The 22305-nt window shown below is 47.2% G+C and overlaps 2 protein-coding genes across 7 annotated transcripts in view; one reads left to right on the top strand and one right to left on the bottom strand.

Annotated features, from left to right (window-relative positions):
* USP45 (ubiquitin specific peptidase 45) overlaps nt 1-19058 on the bottom strand; it is a 62904-nt gene extending 43846 nt beyond the window's left edge. Inside the window, exons 1-3 of one of the 6 annotated variants that reach the window (XM_061991429.1) lie at nt 18968-19058; nt 3198-3307; nt 1411-1604 (exon numbers count right to left, since the gene is read on the bottom strand). In XM_061991429.1, coding sequence (XP_061847413.1) covers nt 1411-1604; nt 3198-3297 — 294 coding nt within the window. In that variant the 5' untranslated portion in view covers nt 3298-3307; nt 18968-19058. Of the gene's footprint in view, nt 1-1410; nt 1605-3197; nt 3308-3961; nt 3983-13000; nt 13020-13270; nt 13301-13490; nt 13576-18967 lie in introns of those variants that run through there. The other 5 variants (XM_061991428.1, XM_061991433.1, XM_061991431.1 and 2 more) reach the window with 5 other exon arrangements.
* TSTD3 (thiosulfate sulfurtransferase like domain containing 3) lies at nt 18948-22136 on the top strand. The gene is made up of 4 exons (XM_061991436.1): nt 18948-19209; nt 19941-20111; nt 20325-20484; nt 21730-22136. Exons 1-4 carry the CDS (start codon nt 18948-18950, stop codon nt 21791-21793), a joined length of 657 nt encoding a protein of 218 aa, XP_061847420.1. The 3' UTR covers nt 21794-22136.
* Nucleotides 22137-22305: the final 169 nt, after the last annotated feature.

Below are 22305 nucleotides of genomic sequence, written 5' to 3'. Positions count from 1 at the left end.
AATGTTACTTTTCCAAATTAGACAAGAAGCTACAGTGACCTAAATACCTATCCAGCATTCTCAAGGACTGAGGTGGTTTAACATTCTTTCTAATTCAGTATTAAAATTATATCCATTCACTTTAAAAATAACATCTTCATCAACCACCTGGATGAGGGGACAGAGTGACCCTCAGCAAGTTCCCTGCTGGCATCAAACTGGGAGCACTGGCTGATTCCCCAGAGGCTGTGCTGCCATTCAGTGGGATCTCGACCAGCTGGAGAGTTGGGCACAGAGGAACCTCCTGAGGTTCAACAAGGGCAAGTGCAGAGTCCTGCAGCTGGGAAGGAACAACCCCATGCACCAGCACAGGCTGGGGATTGACCTGTTGGGGAGCACCTCTGCAGAGAGAGACCTGGGAGTGCTGGTTGACAATAAACTGACCATGAGCCAGCAATGTGCCCTCGTGGCCAAGAAGGCCAATGGCAGCCTGGGATGCATCAAGAAGAGTGTGGGCAGCAGGTCAAGGGAGGTTCTACTCCCCCTCTCCTCTACCCTGCTGAGGCCTCATCTGGAGTCCTGTGTCCAGTTCTGGGCTCCTCAGCTCAAGAGGGACAGGGAAGTGCTGGAGAGAGGCCAGCACAGGGCCACCAAGATGATCAGGGCACTGGAACATCTTTCATACGAGGAAAGGCTGCAGGAACTGGGGCTGTTTAATCAGCCTGGCTACATCCTCTTGACACCCACCCTTTATGTATTTGTGAACATGAATGAGGTCACCCCTCATTTAGCTTCTCCAAGCTAAAGCGTGCCAGCTCCCTCAGCCTTTCATCAGAAAAGAGATGCTCCACTCCCTTCATCATCTTGGTGTCCCTGCACTGAACTCTCTCCAGCAGCTCCCAGTCCTTCTGGAACCGAGGGGCCCAGAACTGGACACAATATTCCAGATGTGGTCTCACAAGGGCAGAGTTGAGGAGGAGGAGAGCCTCTCTCCACCTACTGATAGCAATCTAGCAATTGAGTGTTCATAGCATAAGTTGATTCAGCAATATCCATATCTAGTTTTTCACTCATGTATTTGTGGGATCTTTTGCCAGATGAACCAGCTGAATGGATGCATTTTGCAACCATACAGCTCCAAAAGCCAGTCCTCCAGAAGTGGCAAGAACATGCAGATGAAGAAGACAGAAAAGGCAGGACTGTCACTTACTACTTGTGATGCCAAACCACAACACAACACAGAACATTAACCCAAAATGCTGCTTAAAACCAGGCAAGAAGAACATATGGCCACATCCTACTCCACTGAAGACACTGAAGCACAGACTCTCACAACTAAGCACTTAGGTCACACTGCTTCGCTGAAGATAGTGAGATGCCAAACAGAGCCTACACCAGTCTTATCTCAGTATATTTCCAACATGTGCTTACCTGAGCCCCACATTTGAGACACAGCCATATGTCTGAAGGTGCCACGGGCTCACCGTCACTCATCCGCCTCTCCTTCAGACATTCTGCACATATGGACCAGACGCTCTGAGCTACGGCTCTCTTCACATGATGCACATCCACTGCCTGGCTCACGTGTTGGCAGGTTAAGCCTGGGGAAAATGCCACATACTCACCTTCATCCATTAAAAATCATAGTTAGGATAGAGAGTGAGTGTTTATTCAAAGAGGAGAATCTTTAACAAGTCCAGAATTAGGGGGGAAAAATCAACAAGAGTTAAAATAGGAAATAAACAACCAGTTGTTCCTCATAGACTGAATTTTATGAAGGATCTATTTTGGTCTTTCCATAAGCAACATGATCAGGGGACTGGAGCATCTTTCACATGAGGAAAGGCTGCAGGAACTGGGGCTGTTTAGTCTGGAGAAGAGGAGACTGAGGGGAGATCTTATTAACATTTACAAATATCTAAAGGGTGGGTGTCAGGAGGTTGGGACATCCCTTTTTTCTACTGTACCTAGTGACAAGACAAGGGGTGATGGGATGAAGCTCGAACACAAAAAGTTCCATTTAAACAGAAGGAAAAGCTATTTAAGTGTTTCAGTGAGGGAGCCCTGGCCCAGGCTGCCCAGGGAGGGTGTGGAGGCTCCTTCCTTGGAGGTCTTCAAGACCCACCTGGACACGTTCCTATGTGATCTGATCTAGGTGAACCTGCTTGAGCAGGGGGGTTGGACTGGATGAGCTCTAAAGGTCCCTTCCAACCCTACCATTCTATGATTCTATGGTAACAAAAATCCTTTTTAAGCCCATAAATGTCACCTCTTAAAAACAGATAAGCTACTTTGTACAAAAGTATGAAGCACTACTTTTGTACAGACTTCAGTTCCCTGGGGTTTTTTTTTGTTTGTTTGGTTGGGTTTTTTTTCTTTATCAGCACTAAAATACTACACAAATCTATTTTTGCATGTAAAAACACAGGCAGTTACCTCTTTTCCTATCCATAAAGAAAGATTTGCAAAGCCCCGTGCATCTGTACTATAACTGCCTGTTCTAAACATGAATATCAACAACTGTTCTTTTCTGTCATATTTTTGCACAAATTCCACTGTAAGATCACAGAATAAACTAGGTTTGAAGGCACATCTGAAGGCCATCTTGTCCAAACTCTCATTCATAGCAAGGTCAAATACAAACTCAGAGCTGGCTGCTGACAAATTTGTTCAGTTGAGCATGGAATATCTTCAAGGACAGAGGTTTCACCACCTCACTAGAAAGCCAGGCTTTTGTTTGGTCATCTTCATGGTAAAAATGAAATACATTTCCTCATACTTAGATTTTCCCTGCCTTAACTTTTCCCTGTTGTCTTTAGTACTTTCCTTGTACTACCTAGTACATTGTACCACATAGTACTTTCGTATCTAAATGATGGGTGTCAGGAGGTTGGGCCATCCCTTTTTTCTACAGTAGCTAGCAACAGGACAAGGGGTGATGGGATGAAGCTGGAACACAAACAGTTCCATTTAAACATAAGAAAAAACTGTTTCAGTGAGGGAGCCCTGACCCAGGCTGCCCAGGGAGGGTGTGGAGGATCTTTCCTTGGAGGTCTTCAAGACCAACCTGGACATGTTCCTGTATGACCTGATCTAGGTGACCCTGCTTCTGCAGGGGGGTTGGACTGGATGATCTCTAAAGGTCCCTTCCAACTCCTACCATTCTATGAATCTGTGATTATATATATATAGGGTCAAACATCACCTAATGTATTTACCTGAAATATCATCTGAAGAGTCCTCATCCTGTGGCCTGTTAGGCCTTTTGCTTCTCTTTGGTTTCTCGGGGTTGGCTCTTGATGGATCTTTCACCCGCATCTGTTACTTACTAGGAAAGAAAAACAGGAGTTGCTGTGTTGTCCAAACACGTCACCAAATGTAACGAGTTTGAACTCTGAAAGCACGAGATCAAATCACACATTCAAACCTCACAAACATAGTTTTAGGCTTTGACTAATGTCAGCTGTTGTGTAACAAGGAGTATGAATATGTCAGGAATGAACTCTTAGGAACGCCGCAAGATGGGTTTGTTACATTACATGACATTACAAAGTGTATCTGTAGCTACAGGGGACACACACACTTCCAGGCAGCTGTGTTAAATATTTGAGATACTGAGATTTTTGTTGTTGTTACTGTAAACTACTACGGAGTTCCAGCTATATCTTACCAGAAAGACTTGATGAAAATAAAAGCTGCTCTTCCTTAATATCTCCCTTAGGAAAAGTTTCAGTCACCGTTTACCCTTGCACATTTCCTAAAAGCTTTTGAGCAATTCCAAACACTTTCATAAAATACAAAAGTATTCAAAATCTCATGAAATTGTCCTCTCCTGTGAATGAGGACAGGCTGGAGCCTGAGCTGATCCCTCTATTAAACACCAGAGAATCCATACGGATGAAGTCTCCCACAGGACATTTGGGACATTAATCAAGGGGTCCTACAAGGAACAGAATTAAAGGATAAATATTTGCCACTAAACTTAAAAAATATATCCTCAGAGATTTCAGCAGAGTGGATTTTCATCAAACTGCAGATGTGAATTCACTGAAGGAGCGCAGCTGTGCGTCAGACCAACAGCTTCCCAGGCTCGGTTATACATGTTGTCTTCTAACAGTGTGCTTCATAAAAACAAATGTATGTTTTCATACACAAAACATATGACTCTGAACCAGTCAAATATTCATATACTGCAAACCCCTGAGCCACAAACAGGTTAATAATGTCACCTGAGCCACCAGCACCAAATATTCTCAACTGTGCCACCTCATTTATGCCTTGGAAACCTCTAAAATGTCCTTTTGGGGACAGCAAAAGATACCGTTGCTGCTACTGATCAAGTAGACAAGTTTGCCCAGGTTCTAAAAGTTTCTCTACCTGATTTTTTTCATCTTCTCTGTATTTGCATTTAGACCTTTGTACTACTAAAACAAGAGACAAGGGGTTTGATCTGTACATTGAACTCAATACACCCTCACCTTTCTTATCTATTAAGCCAATCAGCAGAACAGTCACTGATGTCACTACCAGAGCACCATCATCACTGGTACCCAAAGAGCTTTCACTGAGGTGAAGCAGGCAATCTGTACCTCAGAGCTCCTGGTCCAGGCTCCTACAGATCTGGATAGGCATCTCTGCATCTGCCATATGTACTGCTAGTGCTGGAGGTTTTTTGCATTAACTCACCTATCAGATAAGAGATTTACTTTGGATGAGCCAAATTTCTGTGCAATATGAAAGAAACGTTTCTTTTCTGCCTCCTTGCCTCAGCAGCTTCACATCTCCTCAAGATACACTTCATTTATTGAAGAATGCTATGTTTACATAGCAATCAGTTTGTACCAAGCACCACAATGCTCTTAAATTACAGGTTTGAAATGCCTTATACTTAAAGGTATAAAGCCTCGAATGCTGAGGCATGCAAGTGAACAATGTCACTGAATTCAGCTTTGCTGATTTTGTAGGTTCACAAATCATCTTCACACAGTAAGAAAGATCTAAATATTCCAGCTCTTGACTATTTATATTCAACCAATGTTAGCATGCCTAATGTACATCAACAGCTATGCACCATGGCATCCCCAGAACGTGAAAAGGTACTTCAGATCTAAACAACTCCAGTGGTGTGTTTCTGCCTTGACACCTTATCCTATACACTCAAGCTTCATGTCAAACTACCCATCAGCACTTGTCATGCTGCTGCTTTACTGAGTACAAGATCCATCGAGACATTCCTCATGATCCAGCTGCTGTTAGAAAACCCATCATTTTATTCTACATTATGTAAAGAGTCAATAGCAAAGGCAGCGAAATTGTCCTCCCTAAAGGAACATAGTTGTGTTTAGGTTATTCAACGTTGACATAAATGATCTGTGAGTTCATTTCAGCATAACAAGTTTTATTCTTTAGACAGATTATGTAAGACTGTCCAAACTACAGCTTTCACCCAAATAAAAGTCATGTTCATATCAGTATATTTTGTTTGTTGGGGTAACTTCATCAAAGAACAATTATGAGCCCAACCAGCTGAAATACAAGCATGTCATTACTGCCTGTGAAATACTGTGGCCCATAGGCCAGGTGATACAAGCTGGATCAGCCCAAAGCTGAACTCACTGCCTAAGGTCCTTCAGGACATGTGAAAAATAAAGAGTATCAGCTTATGTCCACAACAACTGACAATGTGGCATTTTCTAGCCCACCATAATCAACATGGCATTAGAGAAAAGAACATTGGCACAAGAAGCCAGCCTTCACACTGCAGTTTTGGGAACCCACCAAGCAACCCAGTCTTCTTTCAGTAAGGGCAGGCAGAACAGATAACATGGAACAACAAGGACAAGTGCAGAGCCCTGCATCTTGGAAGGAACAACCCCATGCACCAGGACAGGCTCTGGGTCGAACTGCTGCAGAGCAGTTCTGCAGAGAGAGACCTGGGAGTGCTGATTGATAATAAACTAAATATGAGCCAGCAATGTGCCCTCGTGGCCAAGAAGCCAATGGCAGCCTGGGATGCACCAAGAAGAGTGTCTCCAGCAGGTCAATGGAGGTTCTGCTCCCCCTCTGCTCTGCCCTGGTGAGGCCTCATCTGGAGTCCTGTGTCCAGTTCTGGGCTCCTCAGCTCAAGAGGGACAGGGAAGTGCTGGAGAGAGGCCAGCACAGGGCCACCAAGATGACCAAGGGACTGGAGCATCTTCTTGCTGAGGAAAGGCTGCGGGAACTGGGGCTGTTTAGTCTGGAGGAGACTGAGGGGTGATCTTATTAACATTTACAAATATCTAAATGGTGGGTGTCTGGAAGGTTGGGGCAGCACTTTTTTCTACTGTACCTAGTGACAAGACAAGGGGTGATGGGATGAAGCTGGAACACAAAAAGTTCCACTTAAACATAAGAAAAACCTATTTCACTGTTTCAGGTGAGGGAGCCCTGGCCCAGGCTGCCCAGGGAGGGTGTGGAGGCTCCTTCCTTGGAGCTCTTCAAGACCTGCCTGGACACTTTCCTATGCAACTTGATCCAGGTGAACCTGCTTCTGCAGGGGGGTTGGACTGGATGATCTCTAAAGGTCCCTTCCAACCCTTACCACTCCATGATTCTATGATTCTATAACCATTCGATTAGTCAGTTTTCATGAACACATATAGAGATAGGCATCCATCAGACAATGTTTACTGACCTGTGAGCTCTTGGAAAAGCCACAGCATATCAAGGACTTAGCCAGCTGGGGTTTGTGCTTGATTTTGCAAAGCATACAAGTGGTAGGAAAGGCTAAGAGCAACAAGCTACTATGATACAAGTAGCACAGTATATACACAGTACTATCTGCCTTTTTCCCGTAGATTTCGGGACAGAAAATGTTACAAAACACAACCAGCACTTCTTCACACCAGTAATTTGATTACTGGGTTTAATTGAGATAAAGGAGGCAGAAACCTGAGATGCTACAGAAATTACTTCTCAGAAATATTTCAGTTTAGGAGAAATAAAAGATTGAGATTTAATTGGGATGAAAACTCCAAACAAAGAGCCAAGAAAACACAAAATATAGCTGAGAAAAAAACAAGATAGAAATTCTGTAGGTTTCTGTTGACCATAGACACAAGCCATTCAGGACAAGCAGGCAGAGGAGAAATGAACAATTTACACTAATGAACTTGATACACTGAAGATTAAAAATCATGGCAATGTTTCCATGAATTGCCTCTTTCCAACCCATTCTCTTGTTTTTTGAGCATGCTCAATCAATGACTTGTAGCTACGTCCATCAAACATGGAGTATCCTAAAGGGGATGGGACTCCCCCTGTTTTCCTATGCAGAATCCTTGCTTGGAAGTTTCTTTTTGTGATGGAAAATGAAATACTGTAAGATTCTCATTCTATATACACAAAATCAAGTCACAGTGCAAATGATACTTGACTAACGAGTCTGACAAATGAAAATGCCCTGGTTTTTGTGGTAGAAACAGTTGAGTTAGCTCCACTGATATCTATTTGGTACACAGTAAAAATGACATAGAAATGATGCCATTTCATGGGGGAAAAGAAATAGAGCTAAATCCCTTTCTTTTAAACAATCATCTAATGCAGTACTAAGAATTAGTCCTTGTCAAACATGTTGATATTCTTTGAGCTCAGCATACAAGAGCTTGAAGTGTAATCATTAGTACTTGCTATTTGCCATGTATTTTTTACTTCTTGAAAGACTCCTAATGCCAGTCTGCCTATAAAAAGCTGATTAAGATCAAAAGCTTCTGGCTACAAGCGTTCATTTCCACCTCTCTAGAAAGAGCAAATCACTTCAAAAGCAGCAGAATGATCTGTCTACCTAATCTTAAAAGCTTCCACTTTGACAAAGTGCCAAGCATCAACATGCTAAATTTGTTGAAGTTAAATCTAAAGCACGCCTAGCTTGTTTTCAATGTAAGGTACACCTCAAATAGTCCTATATATAACAGCACTCATAGTTCTAAATGGAGAAATGCACTCTCTTCATAAACTGTGTATTTAGAAACTAGAAAGAGATGGATGTAGTTCCTAAAATAACTGCTTTGAGGGGTTTTTTATGTTGTATTTTACTGGAAGTTGGTAGAGCTAGGAACAATACAAGATATAAGGCTAGTGTGAGCTAGACTTCACTTTTCCTGAGGGAAAAAAACAAGAACTACCAAAACAAAATGAAACAGGTCACTCCACAGCATGCTTAAGCAAGAGAGGTGGGGAAGCAAACTATGTATTCACCATCTAGATGTCTCAAAACCTACTCCAATCACAGCTTCTTGCATTCCTTCCTTGAAAGTTGAGTCCCTCCTTCCTACAATGTCTACAGCTCACTTGCTGAACTTTGAAACGTACCACCTCTGTGTGTTTTGCCACACTGCACCATCACTATGATGTTTAACAGACACCTGAACCAGATCATCACTATGCTAGAAACAACCTGCTGTGCTGACTGCTACCATACCATTGCTTCCATCTGCCATTTTTTCCCTTCTCTTAAAATCTGAGTGCCAGCTCTTTTAGGCAAGCACCACATTTTTCTTTTCATCTGTGCAATGCCTATCACAACATTTTTAGAATCATAGAATCATTTCAGCTGGATGAGGCTTTTAAGAACATCAAGTCCAGCCTTTGTCCCAGCCCTATCAACCACTAGATCCCAGTTTCTTGACTGAATAGGACGACCACTGTTGAATTACAAGAATGGAAACAACAAGATAAAAATGGTATAATAACAATCAGCTCATCTAAGCATACTTGCACTAGGAAACACAGCCAAGTGAGTCTAAGATAGTCTCCAGGTATTGTTTTGGCTATGTGTATGATTCTCTCAGTAGGACTCCCCATTAACTGTGAAACTAGTGGATGAGTTCCTGTGTGACCTACTCTAGGTAGTCCTGCTCTGGCAGGGGGTTTGCACTGGATGAGCTTTCGAGGTCCCTTCGAACCATTAAGATTCTGTAATGCTGTAATTCTGTGATTTCATCAGTGAGCACCTGAATTCAAAGAACCTGCAGCATAAACATTTATCTCAATCCCTCCATTCAACTCAGGTGCCCTAAATTCCAGATGCTTCACCACTTGTAGTCAAACTTTCAAGTTAAAATGATACTATTTTATGTTTCTAATGCAAAAAATAACCAACCCACAAACCCTTGCATCACACTGCAAAGGCACACCATGCACTGAATTTTAGTCTAGGTAAGAGGAGACTGAGGGGGGATCTTATTAATATTGACAAGTATCTAAATGGTGGGTGTCAGGAAGTTGGAGCAGCACTTTTTTCTGTTGTATCCAGTGACAAGACAAGGGGTAGTAGAAAGAAGTTGGAACACAAAATGTTCCATTGAAACATAAGGAAAAACTATGTCAGTGTTTCAGTGAGGGAGCCCTGGCCCAGGCTGCCCAAGATGGGTGTGGAGGCTCCTGCTCTGGAGGCTTTCAAAACCCACCAGAACATGTTACTGTGTGACCTGATCTAAGTGGACTTGCTTTGGTAGAGGGGTTGGGCTGGATGATCTTTAGAGGTCCCTTCCAACCCTACCATTCTATGATTCTGATATGGTGAAAAAAGCACTCTCATGTAGCCTAAGAACACTGTCCCAGCTTTGCACCAATGCAAGGCTGTGAGCACAGATGTGCAGATGAAGTCCAAAGGCCAAGATGCTCTGTAGCACATCTATGAAGGGCCTTTATGAGCTTCTTCTTAACTATCAGAGTACAGAGAGAAGCGCCTTGTACAGGTCAGTAATGCCACATCCCCTGCAGAATTGCTACATGTTTTGATGTAAGCTGCAAGCTGATATATTTTGGACATCTGTTCTGAGCGTTACCTGTGGCATTTTGGCTTGCTCCCTGCTAGATCAAATGTCACCCAATCAGGGTAAGAACCGTATCCATCACGGTTAGCAACTGGGCAGTGTCAGCCATCAGCAGGCCAGGGGGCTCAGCGCTCTGACAGCCACCCAAACCTTTGCAGCAAACAAGCCCCTGTTGCCTGCTAGAGCAGTAAAAGGACCAGAACTGCTGACTGGTAGTGGCAGCAATACTTCTTCCCCTGGAAAATGTCATCTGAAATTCTGAAAGCGTCATCTCCAAGATTTCCTTGCCCAAAGGCACATCACACATCCTATACCATCACTGGAGCTCAAACACCAATCATGACATTATGTTACAGTCCTGAAAGGGTGAGACATTGATGTACTTTTTGAGTAAAGAGTGAGATGGAGTCTTTGCATGCACCACTAGACACAACTTTCCAAGGGAAAGGAAAAATCCCATAGCATTTCTCACTTTTATTAATCCTCTTTATCAAGATGCTCATGCTAGCTAAAGATCCAGATTACCAAGCTAGGAGAGGATTTGGAGCATGTCTCACATGAGAAAGATCTGAGGGATCTAAGGCTGTTGAACCTGGAGAAAAGAAGGCTCAGGGGAGACCTTCTCACTCTCTACAACTACCTGAAAGGAAGCTGTAGCCAGGCTGGGGTGGGTCTGTTCTTCCTAAAAACAAGTAACACAACAAGAGGAAACGGCCTCAAGTTGTGCCAGGGGAGGTTCTGGCTGGATGTGAGGAGGAATTTCTTTGCTGCAAGGGTTGTGAGGCATTGGAAGAGGCTGCCCAGGGAGGTGCTGGAGTCACCATCCCTGGAGGGGTTTCAGAGGTGGGTGGATGTTGCCCTGAGGAAAATGGTCTAGTGGTTGATAGGGCTGGGACAAAGGCTGGGCTCAATGAGCTTAAAGGGCTTTTCCAGTTGAAACCATTCTATGAATCTAAACATGGTCTGTCAACGTTCATGTTTGCATCCTGCACAATCCCCCTCAGATTTCATACTGAAATCCACCTGCCACAAAAAAATCACTTCAAAGGACAAACAGGAACCAGATGATTCCAGAAAAAAGAATGAAAAGAGCCTGTAACTGGGTATATGACTGAAGTCAGTTAAAGGACTGAGTAGGTAAAAGGAGTAGTATTTTGACGACATATTTTTACTAGTATCTTACAGTAAAGGTCTTATGGAAAATTTTGGGGACATCTGACCATATCCAACCCCATTAAGCACATTGAGACTCAGGCTGTATTCCTGGCTAAAGGGGTGAGCAGGTGAAGACAATGGCTGAGTATGACTCTCCATCTACTCTGGAAGAGTGTTGTGGGAGTTAATTAATGGAAGTAAACTAGATGAAAGTGTGAAGTACTACAGAAAACTAGTTTGAGCTCTTTGAAAGTCAAAGGCTTGCCACCAAGAGCAAAAAATCTCATTCAACTTTCTTCCTGCACACAAACCGCCCCAGTCTGTTTTGATGACACGTCTAAAGTGGAACAACATGTCCTTGATTAACGACTGATGCTCACCACAGAACCCATGAGACGTTAGCTGCATTTCTGTGAGTCTTGCAGAAACACAACTACAGAGAACCAGGTTTTCAGTATTTCATGGAGAAATCTGACAAAATATTTACAACCTTATCAAACTGCACAGCAATTTCACAAAGGCTTATTCTGCTACCAACCTGGCAAATGCTCGTGCCACTGCTATGCTTCCATTTAAAAAGCTAGAAAATGAGAGAGGAAAGAATCCTTCAAACACAACTCTGCTTGACATGCTTGTATGAGAGGATTATTTAAGGTAACTGGAAAATACAGCTGAAAGTGACTTCTAACAAGAATATAGTGCTACAAATGGAGTCTTTGCCTCCTGCTTCTATGTTATTGACATCTTTAGTCTTCTGCATCTGTGTTTAATATGCTGTTGTGTATACTCTGTTTAATCATGCAAGCAGCAGCGTATCTATAGCAAGGTAAATACCGGCTGGGATTGACCTGCTGGACAGCAGCTCTGTGGAGAGGGACCTAGATGTCCTGGTTGACAATAAACTAAATATGAGCCAGCAATGTGCCCTTGTGGGCAAGAAGGCCAGTGGCAGCCTGGGGTGCATCAAGAAGAGTGTGGGCAGCAGGTCAAGGGAGGTTCTGCTTCCCCTCTCCTCTGCCCTGCTGAGGCCTCATCTGGAGTCCTGTGTCCAGTTCTGGGCTCCCCAGCTCAAGAGGAACTGCTGGATAGAGGCTAGTAAAATAATCAAGGGGCTAAAACATCTCTCATATGAGGAAATGCTGTGGGAACTGGGGCTGTTTAGCCTACAGAAGACTAAGCAGTAACCTCATCAACCTTTCAAGTACCTGAGGGGTGGATCTCAGGAGGTTGGGGCAACACTTTTTTCTGCAGTGTCCAATGACAAGACAAGGGGTAATGGAAAGAAGGTGGAACACAAAAAGTTCCACTTAAACATACAGAAAAACTTCTTTCCTGTAAGGATAAGGGAGCCCTGGCCCAGGCTGCCCAGGGAGGGTATGGAATCTCCTTCTCTGGAAGTCTTTAAAACCGCCCTGGACACGTTCCTGTGTGACCTGATCAAAGTACACTTGCTTAGCAGTGGGGGTGGACAGGATGATCTCTAAAGGTCCCTTCCAACTCCACCATTCTGTGATTCTAAGAGCAGGACAAAGTCCTAAAGTGATGGACATCGCTAGCAAAAGGCTGAACAAAGCTCTAAAAAAGATACAGGAAACAGAGAACCAAAACATTAACTGAAACACAATGCGCAGAGTTGCAGTTATGGCTCTAAAATTACAACGTCTCCGATGAATCGTGAGGACTGCCACTAGGTTGTCATCCACGGACCAGTCCGCGTTCGCTGCAAACGAAGCTTCAGGTCGCGGTGCAGCAGCGTGAGCGGCAGCCACACGCGACGCCTGCGGAAACGCCTGGTGTGGGGAGCCCAGCGCCTGCCTTCACGCGGCAGCGGCAGCGGCAGCAGGCTGGCCGTGCCATCACCAGGCTGCCATATGCCACGCTGTCGGAGCAGGGCAGGAATAATCACGCCAGCCCCTTGACGCAGAACTGCAAGACCATTTCATAACCGCGCTCGCATGCTAACTTGCCTGATGCGAAGTGAAGAGAGCTTATGTTTAAGCCCGACCAAAGGCAACGCTACTGCCTGTCATTTAACAGACCACGGAACTTACAGCAGGTCACAAAACGGTGCCGTGCTGCCGTTTTCATGTCACTTAACGGCTAACCTCTTTTAGGCCGACAACGGTCGGCATCAGAAGCTCGTCGGCAGCTACACACAATGAGCCCACGCGAGCCCTATTCGGTGCGGCCCACGGCGGGAGCAGCGCGGTGGGCAGCCCCGAGCGTCCCCGGCAGCGAGGAAGGCGTCCCGCCCGTCCCCAGGCAGAGCCCCATGCCCGGCCCCAGCGCCGCACCCTTCCCCGCGCCCCGCCCGCCTGCACCTGCGCGGCAGCCGCGGGACGACGCGGCCCCGGGACGCAGCTCCGCAGGCCGCAGGCCCGGCCGCCGCCATGGCGGGGCAGATCGGCCCGGCCCGGCCCGGCCCTGCAGCGGCGGCGCCGACACTCGGCGGCTCCGCGGGAGCAGCCCGCGGCGGACACGGCATGCTCCGAGCGCGGCCGGCGGCCTCCCCCTTCCCCGCCCCGAGCGGCCGGCACTCACGGAGCCCCGGCGGGCGCAGGCAGACGGGCGCGGCGGCAGGAAGCGGCGGAGGAAGCTGGGCCGCAGCCAGGCCCGCTCCGCCCGGCGCGGCCCGCCCCCGGCCGAGCCGCGCCGCTCCCCGCCTCAGGCTCGGGCCCAGCCCCAGCGCGGACGGCTCTGTGCGGGCCCCGGGACGGCCGGGAGGGAGCGGCCGCGGCGGGGGCAGGCAAGGCGGTGGGATCGGGGCGGGGATGGGGCCGGTTCGAGGACAAAATGCGTGTCCCGGGTAGGGGGCTGGGGGGAGCAGGGCTGCCCGGGGCTGCTGGCAGGGCAGGAGCGGCCCGGGGCTCGCCGAGAGATAGCAGGGAGCGGCGGGTCTGGCAGCGGGGCACCTCAGGAACTCGACGCAAAGGGAAGGAGCTGCAAAGAACCGCACGAAGCCTCAGAACGGTTTGGGTTGGAAGAGACCTTTAAAGATCATCTGGTGCAGCCCTCCTGCCATGGGCAGGGAGGGATATCTTTCACTAGACCAGGTTCCTTAAAGTACTGACTGTAACCTACAGCTTCTCTGGGCTGGGAAACATGGTTCAATATCTCACCACCCTTACTTAAACAATTTCTTCCTTATGCCCAACCTAAATCTACCCTTTTTCAGTTCATAAACCGTTACCTCTCATTCTGTCACCACAGGCCTGGCTAAAAACTTGATGAAGGGGTTATCTTAACATCTGAATTTGGTGAGGTCATGCTGAAAGGCCTGGAACCCCTGCAGTGGGTTTGTGCACAGAGGGAGCAGGCTAACAGGTTTGCCTAGGTAACAGGTTTTATTGGGTAGGAGGAATTCTTTAGGCATTTCAAGGACAATAGTGACAACTGAGCACAAAGATCTGCAGTGTAACAGAGGAGCTTCAGACATGGGCTGTGAACACCGTGTTCATAGAGTCTGTGAAAGGGAGAAAGAACAAGGGAGAATAATCTGAAAAAAATTGCATTGAGAAGTGGGTCCTTCATCCTCTGCACAGGAGAGATTAAAGAATGATAGCACCTCAAGAGCAATAACTAGATTAAAAGGAAGGAAAAGTGAATATGTGTGGAAGGAGGATGGTGTGATGTGAAGGGTATTGGAAATGAAAATAACTTGGTTGTAACATTTTAGAATGAATTTTGCAAAAGCTGAACAGTCATTTGAGGCCTGAGGCCACAAACTTCAGGGTGACAGAGCACTGAAAGTGGTCTGGTTCTAAACAGCATTAACTAGAAGAAGGGAGAGGAAATCATCCTACCTGAAGTTAACAAAAGACCAGTGACACTGACAAGGCCCAAGTGAAAGTAAGATGGTATTGTGTCTACATAAAACTGAGAGTTCTCCAAGATAAGAGCAAAAAACAACTGAGATAAGCAACAGAAACCATCTGGAGAGGGAGAACCTAGACTCAAATATTACTATTGAAGCTGTCACAAGAAGAAAGTTTGATTGTAAGGGTATAATAACCCAGGGATTTCTTGGTTCAGGACCCCTCTCATAAGAAGGGATCCATCTTGAGCCATGATAAACTGACTGTGCCAGAACCCAGAGCCTCAACTCTTCTTTACAGTCAGGGCTAAGACTGGATCCAGCCACACCTGGACTCCTCTGGGAAGGAGTTTGGAAAGCAAAGGGGTCCAGTTTGAACCTGATAACTAAGCAGGAGAAGCCCTGTTGGAAACTCCTCCAGCAAGGGAAATCCATTCATTTGCACAGGAGAGGAGAACAGAGCCATGTGGAACATCAGGGCACTGGCAAAAGGGAATGCATGCAAAGGAAGTGGAAAACAGGAGGTGAGAAAATGTTTCCCAAAGGAAATGGTTTGAATTCTGTGCAAAGAGTGAGGACAGCAGGCTTCATGCAGAGGTTCCTTGTTATGTTGGAGAAAATGGCATATAGATTAGGGTTGTGTGTTAGGAGAACAGATTTGTCACAGAAATCAGCCAGGTCCCCAGCTTTCCTCCAGAAGAAATCAACAATGCAAAAGCAGAGCCAAAAAAAAAAGGACAGTTTTGAGACTGAATCATGTCTGGGATTTACTAGTGAGAGAAAAAGCAGATTCAAGGGCAAAGAAATATTAAGAGCATCAGCACTCAGAAGCATGAAAGAAAAGAGAGAGAAGGAAGGCCAAGAGCAAATAGTAAAGCATGGTGAAGAAGGCTGAAAAGTTTGTGGAGACAAAAAAACCCCCAGATGACAGTCAGAAATAAAGATACAGTAACAAAAACATATCAGGAAGGCGGTAAGACTTGATGAAAGCCTAGGTCTGTGAGCCATTTCTTTAATCAATGAGAGTTTCAGTCAAATGAGAAGATGAGGATAAGGAATGTGCAAGGTTAAATGTAGCTGGGTAATCAGCTGGGAAATGATGGCACCGGGGATGAGGGTGGGAAGCTGTGCAGAAATGGAGAGAGAGTGAAATGGAGAGACAGTCCCAATAGGTGAACTGAGGAAAGCTGCTGAGGGGGAGCTGAGCAAGTGCTGGATGACAGGGCCACGAAGATCAGAGGACACATGAATGTGCTGCTCCTCACCTTTTCGCTGACTAGGGGGAGTTTGCCAAGCTTGATCCCCTCTGACTTCAAAGTCTGTCTTTCACAAGATGGCTAGTGGATCATTCCTATTTCTGCAAGCAACCTACTGTATTCTCTCTTTGTCTGTCTGACTGTCTGTATGATCCAGGGTCAAATTAAAAGCCTACTTTATAAGATACAACTTCAGTGAATATGCATTTCATACAGCAAGTATCCTGAGTCTCCACATGGCACATTTTATGGTCCTTACATATGCAATAAATGGAGAGTAACTGTGTTACAGACAAAATACACAGTAAATTGTACTTCAAAAGGTAATTTCTAGCATCAGTATGCTCAACCCATACCTTGTTGAAAATGGATAAGGCATACAACTTGGACTCATACATAGACACACTGCTTCAAAGAGACAATTTGCAAATGCCTGTCAAGGAGGCCATATGGAGAGGCTGGCAGAAGGGCAGCTAGTGAACCAGTTATATGTGCCAAGTTCAATTTGTCACACTTTGCAATACTGAGAAGTATTTTGTTCTCATTTTGAGAAGGAAAACTCTTGTTACTAAAATCTTGACAACATAAAATCACAGAATGGTGGGGGTTGGAAGGGACCTCTAAAGATCATCCAGTCCAACCTCCCTGCAAAAGCAGCTCAACCTAGAATCAGGTCACACAGGAACATGACCAGGTGGATCTTGAAGACCTCCAAGGAAGGAGCCTCCACACCCTCCCTGGGCAGCCTGGGCCAGGGCTCCCTCACTGAAACAGTTTTTCCTTATGTTTAAGTGGAACTTTTTGTGTTCCAGCTTCATCCCATCACCCCTTGTCCTGTCACTGGATATAACAGAAAAAAAATGCTGCTCCAACCTCCTGACACCCACCCTTTAGATATTTGTCAATATTAATAAGATCCCCCCTCAGTCTCCTCTCCTCCAGACTGAACAGCCCCAGTTCCTGCAGCCTTTCCTCATAAGGAACGTACATGCTCCTCAAAAAAAGCACCTTTTACAACGAGAAAAGATCCAGCATGCTTGCCTCAACGACTGGAACTGCTGGTTCATAATGTATCTACAAAGGTACATAGTAAATATGGAGTATTGATTTAAAATTGGTTTAACAGAGACACTCTAATTTCTGCACTTAAAACGTGTCTTGGCTATCAGTCCTTGGGGCTGGAAAACTGACAGCTTTCAAAATCAAAGTGTATTGAAACAAGAAGTGCAGTTATTACCCTTGGACTATGGTGCCTGTGACTGTAAGGGTACAGTACCAAGGGTGGAAGCGGTGCAGACCAGGGCTAAAATGAGCCTTTGTCCTCAGGTGTAATACCAAGGGGGTTGTTTTGGAATTATTTTGAGTGGATTTGGCATAAAAATTCCTCATCCCTTTTCAGTCCCCCAGCCTTTGGTACCTTAAGGCTTCTCAGTTGTGGAAGTCACCCTGCCCAGACAAAGCATCAGTTGCCGGATGTCTAGGAACTGAAGGCAGCAGCTGCCTAACCCTCTGATGCCAGTGGGTGCATTGTGTGGCAGTGCCTTATCTGCCATGAACACTCAGCTTTTAGCTGTGGTGAAATCCAGGCCTTCTCTGAACCAAGGGGATGCTCTCCCTGGCTGCATGTGATGCCGAGACATAAATGTGAGCATTCCAATACTTTTAACAACACTGACTCGTAAATTAGAATCCTCGAATCACAGAGTTGTTTTGGTTGGAAAAGACTTTCAAGATCACCAAGTCCAATCAGTCACCTCACACTGCCAGGCCCATCACTAAACTAAACCATGTCTCTCAGCACCTCATCTATGTGTCTGTTGAATATCTCCAGGGATGGTGACTCCACCAGCTCCCTGGGCAGCCCCTTCCAATGCTTCATAACCCTCTGGGTGAAAAAGTTCTTCCTAATGTCCAATCTAAACCTCCCCTGGTGCAACTTGAGCCCATTTCCTCATGTCCTATTATTCTTTACTGGAGAGATCAACCTCCACCTCACTACAACTCTCTTTCAGGTAGTTGTAAGACAGTGACCATGTCTTCTCTCAGCATCCTCCAGGCTAAACATCCCCAGCTCCCTCAGCTGCTCCTCATCACACTTGTTCTCCAGACCCTTCATCAGCTTTGTTGCCCATCTCTGGACACGCTCCAGCACCTCAACGTCCTTCTTGTAGTGAGGGGCCCAGAACTGGACACAGTATTTGAGGTGCAGCCTCATCAGCACTGAGTACAGGGGGACAATCACTTCCTTGGCCCTGCTGGTCACATCCAGGCCAGGATGCCCTTGGCCTGCTTGGCCACCTGGGCACGCTGCTGCCTCATGTTCAGCTGCTGTCGATTAACACTCCCAGGCCTTTTTCCAGCCCCTCTGCCCCAAGCCTGTAGCTCTGCCTGGGGTTGTTGTGGTCCAAGGGCAGGATCTGGTGCTTGGCTTTGTTAAACCTCACACCAGCCTGTCCACATGCCTCTGAAGAGCCTTCCTGCCCTCAAGCAGATCTATGCTCCTGTACTGAGGGTACGCTCGATCCCCTCATCCAGATCATTGAAGACGTTAAACAGAACAGGCCCCAGCACTGAGCTCTGGGGAACACCAACTGGTGACCGGCCAACAACTGGATTTAGCTCCATTCACTATGAATCTCAGGGCCTGGCCATCCAGCCATTTTCCCACCCATCTCAGAGCAGGTCCATCCAAGCCATGGGCAGCCAGTTTCTTCAGGAGGATGCTGTGGGAGACTGTGTCGAAGGCCTTACTGAAGTCCAGGAGGATCACATCCACAGCTTTTCCCTCAGCCACTAAGCGAATCACCTTGTCATAGGAGATAAGTTGGTCAAGCAGGACCCACCCGTCGTAACGCCATGTGGGCTGGGCTTGGTTGTCCTGTACGGACATTGTCAGAGACCTGAGGGATTCACGAGGGAAGGAAAGAAATGAAAAGCTTGGTTTTTACCCCAGTCCGGCGGTGCTCCCCGAGCCTCCAGCGCCGGCTCACGGCCTCGGGCCCCGCTCTGAGGAGAGGGCGGTGCCTCCGGGGGAGCCGCCTCCTCCCTCGCCGCCGAGGCCGTGGCCGAGGCTGGGAGGCTGTCGGCGAGTGGCGGGACGGCCTGGGCCGGGCGGCCGCCATGTTCGGAGGCGGGCTGAGGGGAGCCCTGCGGGCGGCGAGCGGCGGCTGGCGGCGGGCGGCGGCACCCGGTGAGGCGCGGGGCGAGGTTGGCCGGTACCCGGGCGTGTCCGGAGGCGGGGCGAGGTTGGCCGGTACCCGGGCCTGTCCGGAGGCGGGCGGCGGGGGGAGGTTGGCCGGTACCCGGGCCTGTCCGGAGGCGGGCGGCGGTTGGCCGGTACCTGGGCCTGTCCGGAGGCGGGCGGCGGGGGAAGGTTGGCCGGTAGCCGGGCCTGTCCGGAGGCGGGCGGCGGGGGGAGGTTGGCCGGTAGCCGGGCCTGTCCGGAGGCGGGCGGCGGGGCGAGGTTGGCCGGTACCCGGGCCTGTCCGGAGGCGGGCGGCGGGGGGAGGTTGGCCGGTACCCGGGCCTGTCCGGAGGCGGGCGGCGGTTGGCCGGTAGCCGGGCCTGTCCGGAGGCGGGCGGCGGGGGGAGGTTGGCCGGTAGCCGGGCCTGTCCGGAGGCGGGCGGCGGGGGTTGGTTGGCCGGTACCCGGGCCTGTCCGGAGGCGGGCGGCGGGGGGAGGTTGGCCGGTACCCGGGCGTGTCCGGAGGCGGGCGGCGGTTGGCCGGTACCCGGGCCTGTCCGGAGGCGAGCGGCGGGGGTTGGTTGGCCGGTACCCGGGCCTGTCCGGAGGCGGGCGGCGGGGGGAGGTTGGCCGGCACCCAGGTGCAGCCCCATATGAATGTGTTAAACGTTATTAGGGACGAGAGGCCGGGCGAGCGGGAGCCTGCTCGGGGCTGACGGGCTGCGCTCCTCTGCCAGGTCCCGGGGCCGCGGGCGCCGTCAGCCGCAGCCTCAGCGCCGGTGAGGCGCCGAGCCTTTCCTACCAAGAGCTCAAAGACTTGAAGAAGACTAACGTCCTCCACATAGACGTGCGGGAGAGGTGGGAGGTCGACAGATCTGGAAGAATCCCAGCGTCTATCAACATACCGCGTGAGTTACTGCAGCCTGGAGATGTGGGGTGTTCACCTTTGCTTGATGGGCAAGGTTGGGGACAAGCAGCGGTGACTGAGCAAAGATGAGTTGTGCTAGTCAGCTGCTGGTGTGTTGTGAAGCTAAACTTTTACCCAGAGGAATGAGAAGCCTCACCATGTAAACTTTTCTGTGGATAGACAGTGAGAGGTTTTTTTCCCCTGTATTTTCCAGTGGGTGAATTAGTGGAAGCTCTACAGATGAACCCAATGGAATTCAAGGAGCAGTACAATCAAAAGATGCCATCCAAGTCGGACCCTGTGGTTTTCTCCTGTTTGGCAGGAACAAGAAGTAAACAAGCACTCGGTTTTGCCAGGTCCCTGGGTTTCTGCAGGTAGGACTTGTATAAGGATGGGATTAATGTGGCCTCCCCCCATGAAGCAGAACTCATACTCAGCTTCTTGTGAGCAATGGTAATAATGTAAATGTGGAATATGAACAAAATGAGTATTTCGAGTTAGACACCTTCTCTTGTCTCCACTGAACCTTGAAAGACACCGTTGGGTGTTCCAGCAATCATCAAGTGAAAAAACCCCTCAGCAGATCCGCACATAGAATCTGTTGCAACGCCATGCTGCCACTCAAGTGTCCTACCTCACAGGGCTCTCTTGCTGAGATGTTGCTTCCTTACAGAGTTTCACAAGCACTAGTGCTGAGACACAGGGTGACTGGAAAAGTGAACTCCTTATGCTGGTAGAAACACAATTTGAGATGAAATAGTTTATGAAACCACACTCAGTGTTGTTAAATTGCAGTTCTACCTCTACAGTTCACTGGATGTTTTTGCTTTAGGTGAAGTTTTGTGTTGTTTGCTGTGAGTAAAGCAGGGAGGGTGTGGAAGCTCCTCCGCTGGAGGTGTTCAAAACCCACCTGGATGTGTTCCTGTGTGACCTGATCTAAGTGAAAACAAAACCAGCACTTGGTTGGCAGAATTGTTACACTCATGCTAGAAGGTGCCTCATTGGCTTGAAGACTGCAGATGGCATTTTAAAAACTGGTTGCTTGCTCAAGTTTTTGATGAACTGCAATCCATAAGCTGCAATATCCATGCTAATTCTAGAGAAGTTATGGAACCACATTCTAGTTTTATAAATATGTTGTTTTAGTAAGTGTAAAATATCTTCCCTTACCTGTTTTTTTCATGCTGCCTAACTGAAGCAATCAAAATTGTTTTGCCTGGTGGGTTTTGTTTTCCAGAGTTTAGTTTTGTGCTGGCCTGCGTCAGAGCACGTAGGTTTGTGAGGAAGGTCAGTGTGCTGCATTGATTTGATGACATCTGAATTATTAGACATAATAACATCTAAATCTCCCACCACAGTGAGTCTGTTCTCTCTTAGAGAAGTGGTAAACTGTTTCATTGATCCAGCTGCTATTACTTGATGTTTGATTGCCAGCATTGTGTCATTTGGAAGAAAAGAGTTACAGAGCACACTACGTGGAAGCAGGCAGTATTAGAGTACAAGAAATGTCAATCTGGCTCATTGGAGCAAGGTACAAGTGAGAACTTCTGTATGTTTGGGGTTTTTTTTCCTCTGATTTTGTAGTCCTTCTTAACATTGTGTCTTCTGCATATTTTCAGAGTTCAGCAATATGCTGGTGGCTTTGAGGACTGGGTAAAACATGAACCTCCAGAGAAAAAATGAAGATGATTACCCCAACCCTTGCCCTAGCAAGGCTTCAGGATGATTTTTAGGTTTTATCATTCAAACTGTGTGCTTTCCACTTGGAGAACACAGGCCACTCCTGTTTTCTCAGGTAAACAGACATTCAAACAGCCATGCAGATCAACTGTTTGTTTTAAAGTATTCTCAAAGTCTATGGCATGGACAGAGGACATTACATTTGTTCAACCTTAACTTTGGGCTATGTTTTTGGTGAAAGTATGTGAAGAGAACCTAAGCACTTATTAAGTTCACTGAGGTTTTTGTATGATGTAGTTTATGTTTAAAATGATGATGACAGGACAAATAAAACTATCCCAAATAATTGTGTTTGGATAGTTTGTTTAGAATAATTAAACTGCAGATAGTCTCATGGAATTCAGATAACTGCCCTTTGTTATACTACTTGTGTAGCTGGAGTTCTAAAACAGTTGCTGTGTTATCAAAGAGTAGAAATGGAGTGCAGACTTCTAGGTTTGTACTACATGTTTGTA

The sequence above is a fragment of the Colius striatus genome, chromosome 2, assembly GCF_028858725.1.
Source record: "Colius striatus isolate bColStr4 chromosome 2, bColStr4.1.hap1, whole genome shotgun sequence".
NCBI lineage: Eukaryota > Metazoa > Chordata > Aves > Coliiformes > Coliidae > Colius > Colius striatus.
Note: the sequence above shows the minus strand (reverse complement) of the source record. Positions and strands in the feature narration are given on the sequence as shown.